At 40.9% G+C, this 24,290-nt stretch overlaps 1 protein-coding gene across 9 annotated transcripts in view; it reads right to left on the bottom strand.

The window, feature by feature from the left end:
- The window catches only part of LOC114881914 (transient receptor potential-gamma protein), a 55,748-nt gene that overhangs the window by 18,812 nt on the left and 12,646 nt on the right, over positions 1–24,290 (bottom strand). For 7 of the 9 annotated variants that reach the window (XM_029198800.2, XM_029198796.2, XM_029198808.2 and 4 more), the window contains exon 2: positions 13,995–14,047. In XM_029198800.2, the coding sequence (XP_029054633.1) occupies positions 13,995–14,028 (34 nt within the window). In that variant the 5' untranslated portion in view covers positions 14,029–14,047. The remainder of the gene's footprint in view (positions 1–13,994; positions 14,048–24,290) is intronic. The other 2 variants (XM_029198818.2, XM_029198814.2) reach the window with 1 other exon arrangement.

Below are 24,290 nucleotides of genomic sequence, written 5' to 3'. Positions count from 1 at the left end.
GTAATCGAAACGAATGATGGATCGGGGGATATACTCTCCCTTATTAGTTTTACGCGAACCAACACGAACATTGCCGCAATTCTTTGCGACGTCATTTTAGGGACTCTGCTTTTTTTTCTTTTATAACAAAAGTTTCAAATTCTTCGAATTTCTATCCGCGTTTGAAACAGCAAGCCTGGTTATAGTAGATTAATAATACTATAATAACGCGACACCGAAGACTGAAAGCGTAATTTGAACAATCAAATAATCGTATCGTTAATAATAGTTAGCATAATGTGCAGCACCACATATGGCCATTTCCACTGCGGTTACCGACGTATTATACACTGCGTACCCAAAGTTCCCGGACTCGGAGTTTAATTATTTAACGAATGAAAATGATAAAAGAAGGAAATATAATAAATGAAGAAAGTTCTTCCAGATTGAATATTGAAAATGTTTTCGAAAGTGTCTTTTTATTATCTCCCATTTCACCATTATAAATTATTAAATCTCAGAATTTCAGAAATTTTGTTACACGATGTGGCTTCACCGCATTTCCTGTATTTAGATGGTAGTTTAGTATCGATCACGTTGATTTTCAACCACAAAACCCGATTAGAGACGGAAAAAGCTCAAACGAGCGATCGTTCGAAGTCTCGGGTCGCGTTTAACGACTGCATTGTTCGAAAGAGTAACGTTACATTGTTCCTTCCGAAGGAAAAGACGATTTTCTTTCACCATCATGGCCATTATCCTTGCTCGTCGATCTTTTAATTCTTCCAGTCCATTTATCCGCGATCGTACAACAACATAGCCGCTTTAAAAGAAGGAAATAAATAATCTTCGCTCGTTTTCTTCAGTCTCATTTTATTTCTTCTTTAAACATTCCAACGACTTTCATTTACAGGCATTAGAATAATTTCTTTTGCTCGATTTCAAGGGTGAAATTTCATTATTAGTTTATCGAGCGTCGCGCTATTGTGGCACGGTTACGCAACCAGGTCGTTAGAGACCCACGATTTACATAAGGAGAGATGTGTGCGCGTATAACGCATTTCACGCGAACTAACTTCAACAAAGTCCGCGCAGATTGCGAAATAATTCGAAATCGTCGAACAACGACCTCCTTCAGAAGAATCCTAATTTACATCGACGGAATTCGATCGATCATTCTTCCCACCACCAGATCGATTATTTATGTTTAGACTAGCCTTGATTTTCAATTTACGATTAGAGAATCAGGAATGATGCACTTTTGCCCTGCTTCGGCATAAAAATTCTGATTTTGGAGAGAATTCTATAAAAATTTGATAGGTTGTTCTTCATAGAATATCTGGAGGATACTTTGAAAAATTTCCATCAAGAAGGAGGGTTATGGATACTCCAACTTTACGAAATGATCAGTCTCAGATCATTGAATAATTTCATGCAGTTGATTTTTATTATCCTAGCGTTATCAACACGTTACGACAGGGAACTATACTCGTCGAGATCCCATTTGATTCTCAATTTCCTCGCTGTGCAAACAGAAATAAAGCGTGCCGTTATTTTAAACGCCGGATTTATTTGATGACGGATTCGTTCGACCATTGGATCGCGTTCGATTAGTCGTACCCACGGACGTATGATAGATTGTTTTCCAACCGCTAATAAAATCGCTAATGTATAGAATTTGTCTAGCGCCAATCTGTCTAGTTTGCTTTTCGTACGGATTCGGAATACCTGATAAATTGATTATTAAATTCCACTATTCCACTAACCCAGAGTCCAAAAATCCTTCTATCGAGAATAGCGATCGATAAATTTATCAAAGAATATTCCAAGAATTTTCACGTGGACCATCTAAGATCGCAAGTTCTCAAGAAAAAAACGACCTCTTTCGTGATACTTGCATCCTGCTGGCTGCTCTCGCAAACAACACGCGAATTTATTGACCCGAGATTCTTGTATATGAATTCTTCGGTACGAGGGAGATGATCTCGAAGGGGAACGATGGAAAACGCCCGATCCCGCGTAATCCGTACGCCGCGGGCAATCGATCATCTTCCTCGAAAATAGCCGCACGACTCGTCCTCTAAAAATTCGTATTATTCTCGGCGGACAACGGGCAGCAGGGTTTCGCGCTTATTTTTGATACGGCTCGGACCAGGCACCAGGTTACACGTCGGTGCATACACGAAAATCGTTTATCCATTATGCTCGTCTGCATGTTCACACACGCTGGCTTTATCGATCTAGGCTCTAGGAACACGCGATTCACGGTAAGCTCAACGACCCGTGTGGCCGAGGTCGAAGTTCGAGGAAACTGCACCGGCAACCTCCAATTGAAGATTCTCTATATTCTACGTGCCTCTACCTTCTCAACCCTTTCACCGTAGGTTTGCGCGATAACAAGGTGATTATTATACCGCGAACCCCCCCGAGCAATATTTTATACCGTCGAGATATGTAGAACGATGGGGATGGTAAGGGTTGGTAGAATAGTTGAACGATGCCACTGTAGATTGGTAGAATGATAAAACGGTGGGATCGTTGTGGCTATTACAGAAACCTAGCAGCGAAAAGGTTGAAGATACGGACACCATCTTCCAGCACAAGCTTCTCTATTTATACCTAAGTGGTTAATGGACTCTGATCGTCGGAGTTTCGAAATTCGCCGCGTAATCAGCGATGAAAAGCAGGACGGAACTGCAGGTCGGCTTATGCGGCGATCGAGCCTATGCACTTCTACACCTGTTGCATGCATCGCACCTGTGCAAATCGTTTCCCAGAAGCTCGTGTACTCGCGTTAACTTCTTGGAAACCTCGGAAGGTCTTTGCTTTATTTGTTAATTACACATCGTAAGGTGAAAAGGAGGATCGAAGGGGGAATGATATAAAAGCGATTGGTTCAGACGGAAGAATCAGCAGGTAGCTGCACAACAGCTGGATTTTGTGCACTTCACGGCGATAATTCGTAAATTACCAGGCGAAACGGTAACGCGGTGAACGAAATTGCCGGCTATTAGCGAGGCATAATTAGCAAACGGCTCTCACAGTTCGGCCACGCCATGATTACATCGGCGTTGTTTTCGTGACGATTGTTCGCTCGCGTGCATCCACGGTTCTCATTTTCTCTGTATGCGCTCGCATGCGTAATTATAGGCGAATATTCACCCCGGGAATCGGTCACGAATGAATATTCCTCGATCGACGGCCCGCGAGGAGCCTCGCCACGCTCGTTTTCCACGTTACGCGTTTGCGTGCGGCAACAGCTTCCCGGAATCGTTGTGCAAACTTTTCTTGTGCAATCTTCAAGTATAAAAGTCAGCCGACCAATTTATAACCTTCGATTAGAGCGTATACAAAGTTGGAAAAGTGTTCATCTCTTCAACAACTTTAATTTTCGCAAACTTCCAAGTATCCTCGAGTTTCGTTTAAACGTTCCGGTGTACGCGAATACGTCGAGGTTCGAGAAGCAACGAGCACCGAGATAGGAATTTATCGAACCAGTTTATTCGTCAGGGGCGTCGTATCATAAAAGAAGTTGTATAAACGTCGTAACTGCAGGTAACAGAGACTCGATTTACACTCTTCACTCCCGGTAGAACGATTCCATTTAGCAAAGTAATAATTACCTTCTGTCCTAGCTTCTTTTTAGTGGTTCCAGTTTTCCTTCGGAAAATACCTCCCTTTCCGTCTGGAAGTCTTTCAGATAAACCACGAAAAAAAAGCAACAACCGTGATAAATCTTGTCGTTTCGGTTATCCATCGATGTTCTTTGAACCGTTCCCCCATCGCGATTGCTATCTTCCAGGTTTTGTCTGACATTGATTTATACGAATATCTTTTGTTTATTACAACGAAGCGTAACTTTTGCTTACAGAGAACTGTAAAGCGGTACAGTCGTTTGAAGGTTTCGTTAAAAGGCAAGATATATATAGCGACGAAAAGTGACTTTATTATTGCCAGTATAAAGAAGAATATTTAATTCCACTGGCATCTGCATGGAAATGAAATTCCTTGAAGCCGGAAGTCTGGACGCCAGCTCGAATATTTTCAATCCTTTTTTCCCCTATCTCGTCAACGAGGGAAAATAAAAACGATTCTGTGGCGAGTGAAAAAAGTTGACGCTAGATTTTTACGAGGAGGATTATTTTCAATACGGATTGCCGTTGACGGATTACGATTTACGAATAGCAGCGAAACGTTTTTCTTCAACGAATAAACGGATGATGTATCGCGTTGGAATTCTGCCCGGAAAATGGTGAAGATTATACGTGAACGCGGAGAGAAAAATCTGATTGTATACACAGTGATGTAAATTATTTTGTTACAAAATTTATGTTACAAAATTTTCGGTGACCGTTGGATTTCATCAAAATTCTTGAAAAATTTCCAATTTCTAACAAAAATGATTACTATTGCCTTTCATTTTTCACCAATGACATCTTTGTTGTCGCGAATCGGAAAATCGTTAAATTCAACGTCGTCAATGGTCAAATGTCCGTTGTGGATTGAAATTCCGTCAGAATCGAACCTTTGGGACGATGGATTTCTTCTTTTTTAGGGGCTGACCTCGTTTTCTTTCTATCTTTCTTTTTCCACTGTTCTCTTGGACAGCAAAATTCGTCGACCGGTAGTTTTCGAAAATCCCTTATGCAAAGTGTCGTATGTAAGCGTGAATTTGAAGCTGACTTTGTAATCGGGGTCAATGACGTTCGAAACGTACGAAATGGTTGCTCAGATTTAACGAGCGCGATATTAATGTTTCAAGAATCCATAGCAATGGTGATTGAATCGTTGAAAAATAAAATCGTCGCAGCGATCATAAATAATAATGGTTTTCAAGAGAGTGATCTCGCTGTGCGATCAAATTTATTTTTCCCTGGTCAATCAATTGGAATGAATTTGCCGGGGCTGTTGTTCACGGTTTATCTCCAGCATCACGATGTTCTCGTTAGTTACACCGGATGAACGCGCTCCATCCACATCCGGTGGCTCTTGAGCCGGTATTGTAGAAAACCACAGCAGCAAGATTTCGCGTGTTGAAAGGTACGAAAGTTTTGGAACTGTTAGCCTACAGGGATAATATCGTGGGTCCATTGTGTCGTTGGAAAATTTTCAACGTGTCCCTCTTATCTTTTGTCGTCACGATGTTCAGCCTCTTGTTCTGTTTGAATTCAACGAATGTCGAGCAACCTCGAAGAAATAAACCTGCTTCCTCTCAACACGATTGTCAAAGTTACTTTTTTTTATGTTTAATACATTTTTTGTACGATTTCTCCTTCGTATAGTCGCGAGAAAATATTATCTCTCCAGTCAGATTCAATAAAACTTACTTTGACTCCAAATTACAACTTCATCGAATTCAGAGAGGAAACGCGGGAATTACTTCGTACCTTCGCCGGTGTCAGGGGATGAGTACAGGTTGATTTAATTTCGTCAGAGACTTCTGTCTCGCTTTCAGAGAACTTTTTTACCATGGTGGTCCGAAAATGGGTCACCGTTCGGCAGAAACACGGGGATGTAATCGGTCGAAAGGGAAAAGGCTGACAGTTATACGTATTTCTGTATTTGGCACCGATGGCTCGCGAATGTTAACATCCGGTTGAGAAAAAATGTAATCTAATCCAATCTGGATTTCTTATTCTCATAAATGATGTTCTAGAGCATGATCTTATGAAAGGTTTCTTAGGATCATATATGTAATTTTATCCATCCTTCCGGGTTTAGACGTTTCGAGAGCATCCTAATATTGGTTGGGACTATAAATGGATAGACTCCTTTCACTTTCTGAAAGCTTTCCTCGGTAGTAAGCTGATCCCGTCTATCCGGAATCGTTCATCGATAATCTCTCCTTTCGGGTTTCCATAGATTGACCAAAATAGTGATCGTTAATCGATCATTCTTTTACACCGATCGTGCGATAATTACCTATTCCTTTGAGCAGAATCAAAGCTGTGTTTATTCGCACACAAGCTGTATAATTCACACGGAGCTTTGGGACTCTTCTCGTTCGTAAAATTCAAAGTTGCTTCAGAATTATTTAAAAAGAAAAAGTGATATTGCAAAATAGAACATTGGAAGTTTAGTTGATTCATTTTCCTTACCGCGCCCAGTATGGTTAATTCGCGTTTCAGAAATAAACAATTTAAGTGTCGCCAAGCAACGTCTAATCTAAGCGTATCACGTACAAGAGCGCAAATTACAAGGACTGCAAATGATACAAAGGAGAAAAGACGCACACATATCTGTCCATGTACGTTTAATTGCATCGATCGCACGACGAAGCATTGTATTGCGTTTCACTGCGATCGCAAGACCTCGTTATAGCTTCGAGTACCATTTCGCCTCGTGTCTCTTCAAACAACGCCGAGAGTTTTTCTCTATCGCTTTCGCCCTCGAAATTCGTTCGACGAGAAGAGAGTTTGCGGATTTTTCCGATATTTGTTTCGAATTGTCGTCCCCGTTCATCGCACATTCCACGCGATCAAGCTAATTAATTAGAGGAAACGATTGCGGATGACTCGGTGAGTGCACTGCTCCACTGAAATTTTTACCAATCTATTCGTTACGTGTAAATCCATACATTCATCGCCTGGAAAATAGAACTATGACATAAAATTTCGAAATATATATACGGTCCAACTATCGTTCTTCGAAAAATTCCAGCTAAGTCGGTTACGATCGAAAGCTGCTCGTGATACGGAAACGAGTATGTGAGAAATGATTTTCAAGAAATAGAAAGAATCCTTACAAGTACCATTTCGAACACCTGAGACGATTCAATGAGTAAGGAAAGGGTGTTGGGCAGAGCTAAGGGTGCTACCCCTTAAAGTTTATGACTCTGATCGAACTTTTCACTCTTCTTTTTTTTCCACAGCTATCGAAAGAATCGTTTCTGTTTAATCCCCATCTATCTCTATTCTTCTCCTCTTTTTCGACGGATCGTTCGAGCATGAAAGAATCGCGGCTGGAACGAGGCCTCTTTAAAAACGAGGATTTATACTTCTCTAGCGTGAAATTTTCAGAAGACTGCGCCCCGATAGAGAATTGAAATACGACTGGTTGGTTCTGTTATCTGCGAGCCATTTCGCCAACTTTTCCACTGTTTCGAAAGGGAGACGACAGTTTTATGCCTCTTTTGCCCGGGAATTAGTGCAAGCGTTGCTATGGACGGCTTAACACTTTGCCATTAAATAATCCTACACGTATTCATGCGTATCAGCTGTAAATTTTAGTTAGTCGCTATAAAGTTATTTATGCAATTCGAAATGATCATTCCGACGATGTCACCGAACATCATCTGTTATCGGCAGAATCGAAATCTAATTTGAAATAGTAAACAGTAGTCGATAACAGTTGTTACTGGGATAGAGATAATCGAGAAACGAGGACAGGGGTTGAAGGTAATTTTTTCGCATTTACTCGGCTGCCAACCGCAGACCATTCGAGTCGGGATCGTAAAATTTCGTTGAGATAAAAAAAAAATCCCTTGATTTTAGGCAGTTTCAACTCGCTAAAGAATACAGAGTGTCGCGTCAAATATGTGTGTCAACGAAAGCAGCACAGCGTGAATGATGATTTATGTCCGTAGCTATGAATTTCATGTCGGTGAATCGACGAAAATTCTAGTTCTAATATTTAACTTGCGTTGAGTTTTCATCAACGTTTATTCGTTGCAAAAACCACGATCAATTTTTGCAATCTCCCATTCCCGTTCCTCGAGGGTGCGTTTAAAACGGATGAAAGTTTCACAGGTTAAGAAGAATGCTCGTTCTAAAAGCTTCGAAACTTCTTTCTAGCATTTTCTTTCGAGCAAAAAGATAAAAGAAGAAAGTGGAAGAAAAAAAGATGATCGCTTGCGCGTTCTTTGCGTTCTAACAGAATAATTAGATTACCAGATGCACCGTTGTAACACGCGAACAGTAACAAAGTTTTCCTTTCTTCCTTTCTTCTTTCTCTATTTCTTCCAAGTGGAAGTAAGGCGCGACGTCCTAGTTTGCGAGCGACAAAACTAATTTCTTCCAAACCGTCACGATTCGAGGTCTCACGGAAATCTGGTCGAGGCGCGTGATTCGACATCCACGTGACGTAAGCCTAATTGCAAGGGAGGTAAGCCTAATTGCATTATTTCGTATCCCCCGTTAACTAAAGACGATCAACTGATTGACCCAGATTCAACCCGTATTACCATAGCCGACCTCATCCTCGAAAGTGTTACACGGTTCCTACCCTCTGCGATCCACAGCCTAGATGGTCGAATCGACTTGTACCGGAAGTCGATGCACACGAAACCGATTCCACTGACGTTCTATTCATTTTCGAAATTACTACACGTGACTAACATTGACCAGTTGATTTTCATGCAATTTTCAATTTAGGCATTCCATTTCCTAGCATTTCCTGCGTTATTATAATAATAATATTAAATTTTACGAAGATCATGTGGAGTTGTAGCTTCCGGAAATCCTTCATCCTCAAGGTATTCCGTAGGACAATATCAGCCTGGAAGGCAATCGCGATGAATCCGTGCATTAACCGTGAATAGCCAATACCTGGAGGAATTTCGGATCGCTTATCATCGAGACGATTGATGCTGGTACACCGTCGATTCTCACCAGCATATTATCGCAGTCAATGGTCCAGGAAATGCGTCCTATCATCGATTAGTTCCTTACCACCGTTACACCGTCGTTTCTATCCTTCATTCCCTTTATGGAAGGTTATCGGAAAAAGATGACGAATTAATTAAAAATCCTCGTATTACGTGAATTTATCATCGTTAATCTAAATGCAGTTAATTAACCTCAGAACCATGTATACTGAGCAAACACGAAATGATAGAGAAACAGAGCGCAGTAGAAAGGGATCGTTTGTGGTCAGACAGCATAGTAACTGGCGGAGCCAGTTAGCTTGAAATCACACGGAAAAAGGCTCGGAGAAAAGGTCTTTCGGTTCAACCATTGCATTCATTTCTGAAAGGTCACCACCAGACAAAGGAACAGATAATTTATACCCTCGAAACGTCTGTGTTCTAGAAAGAAAACTTGAATCGACCACCTCTGTTTCCCACGACCTTCCTTCGTCGAACTTTGATGCTTGCTTACAGAAAAACAATTTCTTTTTTTTTTTGCAACCAGCGAGGGGAGGAATTAAAAGGTTGAACACCATCCCTGAGGGTGACTAGGGTCAAACGAAACGACGTCCTACTGTGCTAAGCTTGATGAATACCTTTTGCACGTCGTTCGGGCAACTTACAAAGGACGTCTCATGATATTGGCTTTTCGCCAAGATACAGACTGGTTCCATATTAAATACGAAATTAGGGAATCAGCGCTATACATATTCAAGTAATCGCGATACGGGTGATGGAACTTGAAGCTAATCGAAAATAATAATATCTGAAATTTGATCATTTGCACGATAGGACGCGTCAATCAGGCCAGTGCCACGTTGAAAGATTTAATGAGTACGAAAATTAATTATCGTGGCAATTGACGGTATGGTAATTCAATTGCAGAAGCTAGGTTCGCGTTATAATTATTAACGTCATAAATGCCAACGTAGACCGTTAGAGAGAATGGTACGATCGAGATACGCTCTGGAATTAATACCATTAAAAAAGATAATTGATATTCTTCTCTTTCTATAGCATTCGTGGAATTATCTCAACAATAATCTTCACACCTACTTTTTAACTACTTAACTAATGAAACGTTGTTGCGAAAAAGTTTACTGCTACTTTGAATCCAGGTTAACTTGAATTTTTTTTAAGGCGTAAACGATTCGTGTACCGGCTCTTTTACATCCGGCAAACTTTTCTAATTAAACGTGAGCGCGCAAGACGAGTAATAGGGTCGCTCAATTATCATCGCGTTAGCTTCGATTCGCGTTCCATTTTGCTTTTAATTTACGCTTCAATCTATCGAGAAGCTTATCGATTCGTGGTAAAAACGAAGCCGACAAAAACAACCTTTTTATCCCCATGTCCGTGATCTCTTAGCGTCTCTCATCCCCTGTCATGATTGTCATGATTCTATGATAAAAACGAAAATTTACGCAAGAGGTTTTTGACATTAAAGCTTCAAGTGATATCTCTTATTTATACGACATACTTGTCCTTAAAAAAAGTGGCATGTTCGCTTTGTAAATAAATTTTTGCCGCTTCAGAGAAAAAGGGGACAAAATGATTTTGATACTTTGCAGAGGCTCATTGCGAAGAATCAAAAGAATCAAAAAATTTGGCTTGTTCAAAGTTTTTCACGCTAAAAGGTAACACAGTTTTGCAGAGAGTAAGCACGATCGTGTACTCTCTCGCGGGTCAAAGAAGCACCGCAGTACTTAGGAAGAAGACACTCGCTAATGAAGGTCTACAGAGAGGCGCCTTTAATTAAATTCGTACACTTCGTGTCTCGTTTCCGCACGCTTTGACAAAAGTTAGACATTCCCCGACAAGAGAGAATTCATCGAGATCGAGTGACACTTAATAATTTTGGAGCTATCACCGCACGTGACTTATTGTATCGATATCGTATCAATCGTTACAATTTTGATATCAGTTTAATTAGAATTTGCAACAGATGAAAAGTCAATCAGAGTAAATAATAATTTTACATATTACAACGCTATTCCACCGTATATTGCCAATATTAATAACACTTTATATCAATATTCGTTTCAACAAGTAAAATGAAATATGATCATTCAGAACAAATTAGCAAAATCCGCAAAGTCCTCTATCGCATATCAGTAACGTATATTACCAATATTGGTCTTTTCAAATGATAATTTAATACAGCTCCGTTATTGAATTCCATTTATTTTCAATGAAACTAACGTAACGCTTTAAATCACCGGAGAAGAGAAAGTATCTTGTAAAAACATACAATTTACATAAACATCCACGATTTAATTCATTGGATCGATTTTATCGCGAGGAGTAACTTTCGCGAATCCAACCGTTTAAGTTGAAAATTTAATTACGTTCTGCGAGCAAGCTGGTGAATTTAATGCGACGCTTTGCGGTGTTTTACGATCTGCGGTTAGAAATCTGCATACTCGCGAACGTGACACGCGAGTAGTGTAAAAATTTCGGAGACAAGTGATTTATGGTTACATCGTGGAGATGATGCTTTCGCTTTCGCGTGTAATTAAAAGATACGGAATATTTCATGGGAAACCGGAGGAACCCTGTCGCTTCTGTTCCACGCAACCCGCTATCGTTAATTAGGATTAATTGCGTGGGAACGTCATTGCGCAGCTTACGAGGTGATAACTTGGCAATTAACTAATAAGCCTATGGGCAGGTTTGCAGCTGACGCGCGACTTATGATTACCAATCTCATTTACTTGTTCTACCGTAATATCGAATGATTCATTTTATTCGAGCTTTCGGTCGAATGTGGTTGAAACACGAACACGATCAGTTTCTATGGTGTAGCGTGTAAAGTAAAAAAAAAAAATAAATAGATAAATTACTTCACGGTCGATTATCATTTGCGTTAACATAATATTTTGCTACCTTGGCAAATTAGCTGTGAATTAAAACATTACTCGAACGCCAATGTAACGCTTAGAAGAATAATACATAAATCTTTCGATGAAAACACTTAAGGTTTCTTCTTCGTATTGGAACATCGAAGGGAGTGAATTCATCGAAGACAACGTCTGGCAACCGATTATTCCTGTCAGAAGCAATTCACGCCACTCGAAAGAGTGGAATGTATAAGCAAGCAGCTGTTGAATGCCAGGTTACACAACGTCTTTTCCATAAATCTCTGTATCTTCGTGTTCCAATTCCATTCCTATTCTTCGAATAACTAGCCATCCTCTTATACTAGACGAGATTCTAGCCCTTTAGATGTCCTTCGATCCTATCTACTTTCTGTACTCTAGCAAGTTCAACACCCTTACGCCCCACTCTTCGTGGTGTTAACCACCTTAGGGTGATCGAAGTCCCTTAGGAATGAAGCGCCTTGGTATTTCCCACTAACTGCCAACGAAATTTCACAGGAACCAACTGGATTATCCTTCTCTCTTTTCATCAGCTGCATTTCAGCTTCCGGTTATTCCACGGTTAGTAGATCGAATTTACCCGTTCGACAACATTTTCACCCTCTATTTTTCCCGATGGGATATATGTATAGGGTTTTCCAAATTGAGTGTCACATCTTCAAATTGAAATAAAATGCAAAGTATTTGATTTTTTATATTAATTATGAAAAACAATATCATTCAACAGTCCTTCTCCGCTTTTTTTTTGCGAGCTTGATACGTTTGACCAAATTTAACAAACGAGTAATTTTTTAAGATCGAATTATTTAACACCATTAGATTTTTTTATGGAGTTTATGAAAAGTGAAGCTTACGCCAATAATCCAAAGACTATTGACGAGCTGAATTCCACTTGTGTGAAAATATAATGAAAAATTGGGTGAAATGCATCAGGCTCGTGAAAAAAGCAATATTGTCTTTGATAATTAATGTCATACAATAGACTTTGTGTTAAAATAAAGAAATCATAAAAAAATCACTTTGGATAACCCTATAGAGGGTGTTTCACGAAAGTAAAGAAGAGCGATACCAATTATTACGTTCCTTTTTATCAGGGCATACATTTGGAAGCACCCTGTATTTTTCTCGAGCCAGGTTTACGACGGGTCGTAAGACTCCACGTCTTATCCATTGCGTGGAATATTTTGCCGGAAATACCCTTCGTCGTCCCGGTTTTTTCTTATCGGCATCGTCAGGGATATCATATGTAGGCTGGAAGCTTAGCGCAAATAGGAAACAAATGACGCGAAAATGGGGAGGGTGTGGCAAGGATAAACGAGTTTTCGCTGTTCGTTTTCTTAAGTGATACTCGGTGATTTAGAAGCGTCTTCTAACATTACCCCTAATATATGTATACGTATGTTATTTTGCAAAAATTCAAGACTGTTTTTTCACTTGAAAGGACAAGATCGTTCTGAAAATATTTCAGCACAAAAGGAGCTCAACTGGTCGTAAATATTATCGTAAGACGCCAAGAGTCCCGTTTCCCTTTTCAAAACGATCATTCATGCTGATCAACGACGTGCAACGAGTACACGACCCTCAGGATGTTGTCGTGCACAAAATATTGATCGTTCTTCTGGAATCGAATATGCAACACGTTTTTTTTTTTACCACTGAAAATTCATATAACGCCGTACCGAGGGAAACAACTTCGCATATTCATGCATCTCACCCAGCTCCCTTTTTTTCGTCGATTTTCTAATCTCAATCTAATACGAAATTAAAATTACAAGCCCCGGGGCGTGCTTAGGCCGATGCCTTATCTTGCAGGTTTAGAAATCTTCATCAAGGTAAACGAAAGAGGATTTTCTCTAAACTAAGCAATCTTGAAATCGTGCTTGAATTACATAAATTAGAGAATTAGAAACTTAATAGTTTCTCATTTGCAAATTTATGTAATGTGATTTCCAAACGCGCAGTCAGAGAATAATAGAATTTCAAGGAGGGGTGAAAGTAAGCCGGGTGTGACACGATTTTTCTTTCGTAGTCGTATCGTCGCGAAATTTATGCAGATTGAACGGCACGAAGTAACGAAGTAACAAAGTTTGAGAAGGTGTACGTTGGTTGGCTGGTTCGACGATAAAACGTTCGCACAGGCTACTTCGCGAGTGGGCGTTTCCGGTGCATCGTGCGAATTTATTAGGATCGCTCAGGGTCTATGAACGACCGGCGAGAAAAATCGATGCAACGCGGACCAGGGAACACGCAACGTGAAGGAAACCTGCGGAGAAACGGAAGTCGGAACCTGAGTTAACTCTGTGCACCGTGAAATCACCTCAGCTTTAATGACACTATTTGTCTTTCTCAAGTCTACGGTCACTCACATCTGATTCAGTTATTATCCTCTTTAATCTGTCTTAATTCTCTATTATATTCTTAAAAATATTCTATTCTTAATTATTTTATAGTGCAGAGTGTTGAACGGTGTGCAAAGGCAAATTGGAGCATAAAAAATTTGAAAGCGCTACCTGTACTCACCGATCTCCGGTATGTTCCTGTCATGATTTCCCTCGGTGGAAAACTGCAACAGAAAGAAAAAGACAAAAGTTGAACGATCACGATGGTCGCAAGTAGGTTTCGATTCACGGACCAATACACTTTCGTTTTCTGATAGAAATCGCATCGATCGGTGGTTCGTTTCGTGGGAAGATTTTCCTTTTTTTTTTTTTCATATTTCCCTGTTAATGGAGCGCGTTCGATGGAATGCCCTTTCGTTCGAGGAGCCAAATGGATTGGAGGAGGAAAGCTTTTAGCATGGGACAGGATTCTATCGGGCAAGGAAAATTTATCGCTTTCCTGATGGCAGCGGTGATCCATGGTAATAAAATATTTTCGCCCCGCGCTTCTGCACCCTCGATTGCACGTCTTTGGCGCAACGAAACGTGCTTGTTTCTTCTGTTTCCTTTTCAAGCCTTCGTGATAAACACAGTCAGAAATTTTGTTCCATTGATTTTATATCTTTTTCTTTTTTTCAATTTTTATCTACCATTTCGTTTGAAATGAAACGAAGGGTTGTATCGATTCGTGTAGGGGGTGGTTCTCTTTCACTCGTTAAGGATGCTCTTTCTCAAAGCGGCGACGATTCGCGTTGGTCGAACGGCCAGGAATTTGAGCCGCGAAGAAACGACCACAGGACTCATTTTCGTCGTTTTCTATTTCCCGTGAAGAGCTTTCAATGAAACCCAGCTGGCTCGCTTTCGGAAGCTTTGGATCTGTTTTCTTTAATAGAAACCTTCGGTCTGCAGGAGATCGGTGAAAGTCAGTCAAATAATATCTTTTCAAGCCTTAAATAACGAGCCGATATTGCTCGTACCACCGACTATTTTATTAAATAATAATATTTCATTTCAATTTATTTTTAACGTATCCATTGGGAGGAAGATAGATAATGAAATTTTTTCTATTATTTTAATTTAACTTCTTTTCTTCCAATATTACTGAATGCAGCTCAAGCGAAGTTCGATAAAAAGGAATCAGAAAAGAGGTCGATAATACGAGAAAGATATATTTTTTAGGTGACTAGCGGAAAATGTGCTAATGTAACTGATCGGACGTTCAATTGGACTTTCGCCTCAATTTTCACGCAAGATTCCGCTATAAAGTAGTGGAAATCGAGTTCTCCTCCAGATGAACGTCGATGGTGTTTAAATAGGACAGCTGGACGATTGGAACATTACATGGGAACGACTTTTGCACAGCCTGCGGCTACCGAGACGATCGTTTTCATGTCCGTTAACCGAAGCATCGCGTCGTTTCTCGCTGGATTAGAGCTTTATCCTTCTGCCTCGTTCTCCGCGCACCTTCGCGAAAGCAACGAACGAGCCACTACTCTACCAGGCTACTACGAATTCCAGGATACAGTTTGCAGCTCTTCAAGCTTATCTTGAGTCGTTCAAACAGAATACCTTGTAAGCCATTTGTTATCGAACTTGGCTTTGTTCGGCGATCCTTTTGTTCAGATCAAAGAACATCCGAGAACAAATACTTACAGACAATATAAATAATATAGTCGTGTTTCTTAAAACTTAAGCTTACCGCAAGTACCATTTTACGGCACTTTTCTGTTTTTTAAACAATAACCAGGTTATTGTTTGATATATCTAATAAAAAGGTGTGTTATATTAAGAATATTAATGAAAAGTTTATGTAGCCATTTTCGTAGAACTTTGAGCTTCAAATTGATAACCCGAAAGTGTCATTACGCGGTGATTTTATGTCACGAAATCGTGTCAGACATTATACGTCCCAGAATCGACTATTTGATATGCAACAATCTAACAATATCCTCTACATCCATAAATTCAACAAATTCGAAATTCTGTAAAATTCGTTGTTATTTTAACGATGGATTCCAATCTATCGGATACGGATTCTAGTTTCGAAAAAAGAAGTGTTAATTGTAGATCGATGATGGATTTATCGCTGTTCGAATTAACTGTATCTGCTCGGACTCGATTTTCCAATAAAACAGAATCTACCTTTCTCGTTATACGATTATTAAATCGTTGATTAATTAAACGCCAACATTTCGATGCGTATTCGATAAAGCTCCCATTGAAATCTCTTCGGCCTGAAAACCAGTTCAACGATCGGTTATCCTTAATTGCCAGGTTAACGATCGTGCAAACAAACGTCGAATTACAAGCGAGATCAATCATCACGTTTGTTCGTGAGAAAAAGCGGAACGATTCTTTGCTCGTTTTATCAGAGAACTGATTGTCCAGTTCAGTGGGATGAAATCCTTTCGCTTTTTATCAATATTCTTTCGAGGAAAAGTTTCACGAGCGGGAATCGCGTGGGTAACAGTGCCAAAATGTTGGCAGAGAACGAACACGAATTGGTAACTATCGAACGTTTAAGAAATTTATTACCCTTCTATCCTACGATTGCTAGCAAGCCTGCCTAGCGTGTCGGTGTATCGAGATTTATTCGCGATTCGTGCCACCGAAATCGAATAAATCCCAACTGAGATTCGGCAGTTGCCATTTCCTGAATGCTAACATCGACACCTACTTCGTACCAGTCGAAGTTACATAAACCGTTAACCCTTTAATCATTTCATCACCGTAAGTACCCAGGAAGAAAATTCGAAAACTTGTAAGTCGCAATGTCAACTTTCTGTACAGTACAATTTGTGTGAACAAGAAGGAAAGAAAAAAACGTACAAATGTCCCAGGAACCAACTGTCTATACAAAGATTTTTCTTCCTCTTTCACGTTGGCACGTGAAATAGAGCCCGACATCGAGGAAATACGAGCCGAAAATGTCTTAGATAGAAATATTCCTGAAAGAGCACGCTAGACACACGGGCAGATTTCAAATGGCTGATAGAAACAGTGATAAATAAGGGTGAAACAGACGTTAATCATAAAGTTAAATATCAAAGGTTATATTTTTCTGCCTTGAACGGTCCGATAATGAAATAAATGAAGCTGCCGGTTCAACGAATGTTTTCAACGAAAGAAAGATTTCTGGTGAAATCCTTTCACCGGATAGATAGAGGAAGAAATAAACGATAACGGACTGGCTCGATGGAAGATGGAAGAGGGAACTCCATCAAGCACTGGAATCGCAACAATGGAGAAACGCAACCCCATGGTTGGATGCTGCGAGCAGCTGGACTCGCAGACCGTAAATCAAGCATTACCACAACGATCGTCAAGTTTTTTTCCAAATGAATGGAACTGTGTATCTCGAAATCATTGATATTTATCACTCGAGAAGAAGGATATAGGAAAAATTTGGAATTTTCGCACATGAGAAAGGATGCTATCAAGTGTTTAACCACACCGTTGTCTTTTAATTGGCTTATAAATTCCCTCCGAGAATTCGTGCACACATTTCAGAAACGTTTGAATACATTTCAAGCGGTGGTTCGTCCATTTAAGGTAACTCGCTCGACCTGGTTCTGAATATTAATTTGACAGGAACCATTCTGGACATTCCTATTACGCGTGCTTCGCGCGAAAAACCAGAAGGCTGTGGAACGAGGAGAATCCGGACGTGGTCGTAACTCGAAATTACCGTTTCAACTGAGAAAACTCTTTCGTAGCTCGGTGCATCGGACGAACAGCGTTAAAATCGTCGGCGATGAATCTCCGGAGGGATAGAAAATTTAATTGAAAAGTAAAGCACGTTCGCTCGTGAGTTCCATTCGTTTTCGAGGAAATATTCATAAACTGTCCGACGTTCCAGGGAAGGCAGGGAAAAAAATTTGTCCCTGAGGAAGTTCCACGAACGATAAAGGAAGGCTCCTCAAGTTTTGTTAGAAGAGAATCGAAAAGACGCTACCTTTCACGAGAAATCTCTTCGTGAGATTCGCGAAAAAAAGGAAAATACGAGACGATTGAACAGAGAAAACGACTGATGTAGCTGGCCCGTAACTTCCGTATCCGATTTCCTTCTTTCACGAGCGAATCGCTGATGTAGTAAAGTTGTTTGCTTGCAACAATGCTATCTTTACGTTCCTTTTGCGTAGACAACGATTTCCTCAGCGACATCAAAGAAACAACGGATCCTCGCAAAAAATATCTAAACGAGCATTGTTATCAAGCTCGCGCGGTAAAAATGTTATTTCTTTATCTTGCTTGTTTATTTAATGCTATTCCTAATACAGTAGACGATAGTAACATTACCTTACCAGATGTTACTTCATATCAACCAAGAAAAGTATTAATATGAAACATCGTCGATTTTATGTAAGGCTGTTGATAAAAAACGATTTTTTTTTTTTTATCATACTTCTCAACCGCAGAAATTTAATCCGAGTCATCGTAAAACACGAAACGAGGTCTTTAGAGAACGTATCGTTGCTCGATTTTCCACGAAAGGACCGATCATAAAAGCACACCACAGCAGGTAAACTATAAGTAAACGCGACCAGGCTGGTCCCGCTGTAATTTGCATATAATTTGAATTAAACGGTCTCGCGACGCAAAAGAAAGGGTGGCACGAGAGAGACCGGCCATTGGCACGGATCCAAAGATTTTTTTTCCTCGATTTTCTGATCCCTTCCCTGCGCCGTGAATCAACATATATTTGGATGAATTCGAAGAGACGCGAAATTGATCGCTGAATTGCTAAAGTTTTCCACTTTTCTTGGATATTTCAATTCCCTAGAGATTGCGTCGGATTGCGCGACTGATGGAGAACTACCCGGTATCCTATAATTATTCTATCCGGGGGGACGCCTACTTTGTAAATTACCGCCGGAACTGTCAACCACAAACCTAACTATCGATCCATCGTTAGACGCGTATAACGATCGGACAGACTCGAACGAATAGGAGTCTGTCTGGCTCTGTAGAAGCGCCTCCTTAAACACACAGGTATACCTCTGCACCGCGATCATGTACCCTTGTGGTAAATACACGTGGTCGCGTATCCATATGTATGAGGAGGAAAATGAACAGAGAGGTCAGACTTAAAAAAATGTTATCTCTTAAACTTGGGTTTGGAAAGGTACCAAAGTGGCGTCCGGAAGGTCGGAGATGCACGATAACTTAGACGCATCCATACACGTATCGTTCGGCAAAACAATAAGATACTTCGCGAATAATATAGCTCGCGAATTGCATGACGAAGTGACGCAAAGAATGCGAAACAAAATTTCGAGGTTCTATATCGCCGCGTATGGAACGTGTAGAGGAACCGCGCGAAACCTATTGCAAAGTTTAGAAAGTTCCGTCGCTAAACTTCTCTAGAACTATCTCACAGTGCTATCTTTCCGTAAGCGGAGACCCGGAAAGCTAACATCGCGAAAAATTTTCCCGCGGTTTTAATAAATCTTGCGACCCTCCGCTGTTCGGTAAGTTGCAGTCTGACCGCAATATTCGTCGAGTTGCCCTCGTCCAGTAAAACTCCGCTTTACTTTCCAACTTGGAAATATTTCGCGAGAAATATTCGCATGTTTCGATCGGTGTAAAGTTAAGAGAGTGGTAGGTATCGTTATCGTGAAGCTTCAAACGTGGGGTGATAACGAAGTTTGCGTTTCTATTAGAATCACTGCTGTTCCCGTTGCATTTCCGTTCAGCTAATCATCGTTAACCCCTTCGTGTCTATTTTTACTTCTTTAACGATGGGAATGCTCAAACGATTGTCGCGAACATTTTTCGCAAAGCACTCGGATAATGGTTTCCAAAATACATTATGAAAATTAAATTTCTACGATCGATTTGTGACGACTCTGTAAAAGTGTTAATCGCGTTAAATAATAATTGTGTTACCACCTTTTTTTTTCATCTCTTTTATCCACCGTGCAAAATTCCGGGAAAATAATGTTCAGCTAGAAAGATAACTTAACGCGAAACTTTGAAGATAATATGAATGAACGCGACCCAAATCCTAGATCGTAGTAAAACATCATACTTAAAAATTTATTTAAATACCGTCTCGTTTGTTAACCGTGTCACACGGAAGATTTAACATCTGAAAACTATCAAGTACGCGAATCTAGGTTCATAAAATATTTTTACCAACAGGGCGATAGTCTGGTCTCTCTTTTCAACCCAAGCTTTTTCAAGTTCCGTCAGCGTTTCCTGCCAAACGAACAGGCACAATAAAACTAGAAAGAAAGGATACACTGCAGAGATTCGGGCTGCTTGTTTTCGGCTTTTTTCCGCGCCGAAGAGCACATGCTCGACCTTTGCCGAAAAATAAACAGTCGGACACGACGGACGAACATGCAGGCTTCCGATTCGATTTCCCGTGGAACCATGGGAATGCCTGTATTTCGGTTAAACAGCGATCAACAAGATAGAAGGACTTCGTTCAGGGATGCACAATGGCTGCAATCAGCCGCGGACTAGTGCCTGCGGACGGCAGTCGTTTATTCGAAAATCGACTTCGATCTCTCCGCGAACGTTCCGTTCGACGAATGAACTTTGCCCTCCTAACTCTTCGTCACTTTGACGCGGCTCGCGGAGGACAATGGGTGCGACGGGATCGAAGCGAGATCACGCGGTTTAATATTCCGTTAATTAAATCTTTAACCACTCTATGCTGTATGCTCTATTAAGAACTCTATACGTTCTACATTCCATATTCTACGCTCTACTACTCGCGCTCTATATCCTATACGCGTTGTCGCCAGCTTCAATGCAATTCCAAATTTCTTTCTCTCATCTTCCACAAAGCGCGCACGAGTGCATCTATCAGTTTGATCGAGAAGAACGCTCGTTAGCGACGCCATTAGGAGACAGTCCTCGCTGCCGAGGCTTTCAGTTCCAATTAGTCTGGTATTCAACGAGCAGTTCGAATCGCGGCCGTTCCGGAAGCCAAGAGGAAACAGGAAGGGGAAAGAGTAGCGTAATACTACGCTACTGCCACTCAACTTTGTCTAGCGACGGGGTAAAAGCGACAGAAACGGCTTTCAGCGTGTCGAGTTCAAGATAAGCCACGTAACCCTTCCCTTTCTTTCACATTTCTCTCTCTTCATCCTCCTCCCCTGCTTCTATTTTTTATTCCTTCTCTTGGCGCTCGAGCACCGCGGTGGGTTTTCCTTTTTATTCGCCAGGGAAGAGGGGACGGATAAACGTGGAGTGGAAAACAGAACGCGCGAGGAAAAAGAAGAGTCCCGCGTGTAAAGAGTTTGTTTCTCCTCCTCTTCCGGCTCTTTTATTCCCTGGACACAATCGGAAGGTGCGATCGGGACGCGCGGCGATGAGGAAACGTTGGAAATTGCAGCAGAGCTCTCGACATGCATCGGAAGCTCGCTTTCTTCGTGCAAATGCAACACGAAAACAATAACAATTGACCTTTGAGTGGTTGCAACCTTCGTGATAAAAATTGAAAGTACAACCTCCTTCTACGTTTTTTCATATTTCACGCCTGAAACGTTTGCGGTGATTCAACTTTCGTATCGTAGAAAGGAAACGGAAACGTTTTTGTTGCAGTTTATTTGTTTTTCCGATTGAACAATGTTTCACCTAAGGCTGCGAAGAGAAGAAAACAGGTGTTATAAACAGCTGAAAGAACCTAAAATAGAGCGATCTGGATGGTACAAAGCGGATCGTGTTAGTCACGGTACGTTCAATGAATTCGATTCGCGTTTCACTTGGCACGAGCTGCATTTCGGTTTCGAGACGATTCCTCTTCCTTGTTTTTCGCTCGATCGCGTCCCGAGAACGATCCTGACCTGCATCATGTTCACAGGGACAAGATACCTATGCGCCGGCTTCGGTTGCCGTCGGAATCTCTTTGAATTCCGTGTCCATCGTTCCGAACCGTTCGTCAATACGTGAATCTTCAAGGAAATTCCCCACGGATTGGTTTGATTCTTCCGTGGTCAGGATAGTTCGAACAACGATCGATTGAAACGTAGAGATTAAGCTCGATTTAGATAGGTACATTCGCGCTTCGTTCGGGATTTAAAATTGAAACTATCGAAATGTAAATGAAAGTATCAAACCGAGAGAGTTTCTCGTTTGACTGCAAGTCTGATCAATGCTCGTACGTTCTACTTAATTTTATTTTATTAATCGACTTGGAAACAGGAGAAGATTACTCAATTCGATCAGTACTCCAAGACGGATGGACCAATTGGAACGAAACTTTTTGCATTTTGTAGAGTACAACTCCCGATTGGTGCCGTGAACAAAATATTTGGAATTTTTTCATACCTAATTCTACTTTAATTGCGGGATTTTCTAGAACACGACAGAATTTGGTAATCGATCTAATCGAACACCATGGACCCGGATATTTCGTCTTTCCATCCGCCCTTTCGAAATTGCTTGTAGACAATAGTACAAGCAAGATCCATTCATCGGATCGTGCCTCGCGTTCTCGCCTCGGCTGGAACACAGAACGCGGCGTTTCTGTTAATTAGTACACCGTCCGCAGGAGTAATTAAGGGAATGCAGTTGAGACGATGGGAGAAGTGCAGCGTGTCCCGCGTTGCAGCACATCCAATTTTAAAGTGGACATTATCTCTAAGCTCTTTAGCCAGCGTGTCTTCGTCCAGCTGACGAATTAAACCGACGCTTTGGAAGTATAGGGATTCCATGGGTCTTCCTCGCGGTTCCGAGGACCACTTATCACGGAGACAGGTGAGAAACCTCGCGCGTTATAATTGAATACAAACATTTCTTACAGTCGGTATAATAAAGAGGAAAGTGTAAGTTCGTGAAATAGCCGACGTTTTTAATCCCCTCTGGTCAAATGTTCTATAATCGTGTCTCGCACTTTGCTTGGCGTTCACAATTAAGCGAAGCCTTCGAAACAGCCAACGGGATATAGAAGGAACTTTCTGGGCAGCTTGTGTTCCCGGATCACGAGCCATCGAACTAGAAGGTCTAACCTCTGGGACAAACTTACCACCCTATGCTGGACCAGATAATCTAAAACTATCTAGAATCCCATCGAGTTCCACTGCTCATCGATTAACACGAAGAACAACACATCGTATTCAGCTTAATGGAATTCTCTTACAATCTGGATTACATTATCCTTCTCATGGATCAAGTTCAATTTGCCTGGAAAGCTCGCCACCGCTTTGCAACAAAAGGGATTATCGGAAATTTAAAAAAATAAGGGCTTCTGTTTAGCATAGACGCAACGACTGTCGAAGTGAAACGGATAAACAAATAAAGGAAAACGAAATGAAAGTCGAGGATAATGGCATCGACGACAGGAAGTTTTAGTGACGAAATCGTGTGCGGTAATTTTCGTGTCGAATAATTTCAACCATGAAAGAGCACGACGAATGCACGCGTTCCTGGATGGTCCACAGCTGTTGTTGAACTTGCGAGCGCCCACGTGAACCTCTCGTGTTTCATTCAACGACTCTCCTCAACACGTTTACGAGCTTCGTCGAATCGGCCATTATGTTTCCGCAACGTCTACGAAATTAGCAGCCTGGTATCAACCCCCGTTTTCAAGTTCGACGTTGACAAAAATCGTTCTAATATAATCGCGTTTCACGAAATCGAATTTCCAGAATATTATCCTACTTTGTATTCTAAATAATAAATAAATTTTTGATAAAACACCACCAAAAGTAAATAACTTTACTTTCTATCATATTCTTTCATCGATCGGATTTTCTAGGATTCTATTTTCCAGCACGAAGGTAAATTAAGCACAATCAGGAAGAAACGTGACCGATCGATCGCGCTATCTAATCCAACGCGTTCCATCGGCTTGTGCAACGAGAATCAAGAGGAAAATTTATTCTCGATGCAGGCGGCCGGCGATAAATCAACTCGGAAATTTAGCTAGGCACAACGTTTCGCCGGCTACACGTGGTTAACATCGTTATAATAACTCGCCCTTGTGTTTCCGTGAAAATCGAGGTCGCAGGGAAGAATTGTTTTAGACATGCACACGGAAAACACGAGGGAAGAGGAACAACGAACGAGTACTCGAGAGTACGCTTCGTTTCTTACGAATTTTTTTTATTCTAAAGAGTATAAAAAATATAATGAAACATGTGATTACTGTTTCATTGTATGAAAATCTCGTGGAAAATGAATCTAAAGGAAAAATAAGAGAAACAGGTTTGTTTAAAACGTCGCTGCAAGCAATCAACCTTTTTCGCAGAGTTCTTTGAGAACATGACGAATTTGAAGGTAAAGAAAAAGGAATTCTTGCTTTGAAAACAGCGTTTCAGCAACGCTACTGTAAGTCTAACTCGCGAAAGACAAAAGGGTTCCGGCGAGAACAACGGAAGGATGCTTCAAGCGTCGACGCCTCAATTTCGCTGGTAATTGCGCGCCTCCAACTTCGTTTTCTCTCGTCTGCGGAAGACTAATTGCATTTCGAGT

The sequence above is a fragment of the Osmia bicornis genome, chromosome 1, assembly GCF_907164935.1.
Source record: "Osmia bicornis bicornis chromosome 1, iOsmBic2.1, whole genome shotgun sequence".
In the NCBI taxonomy this organism is placed as follows: domain Eukaryota; kingdom Metazoa; phylum Arthropoda; class Insecta; order Hymenoptera; family Megachilidae; genus Osmia; species Osmia bicornis.
This window is presented reverse-complemented; position numbering and strand designations above follow the sequence as displayed.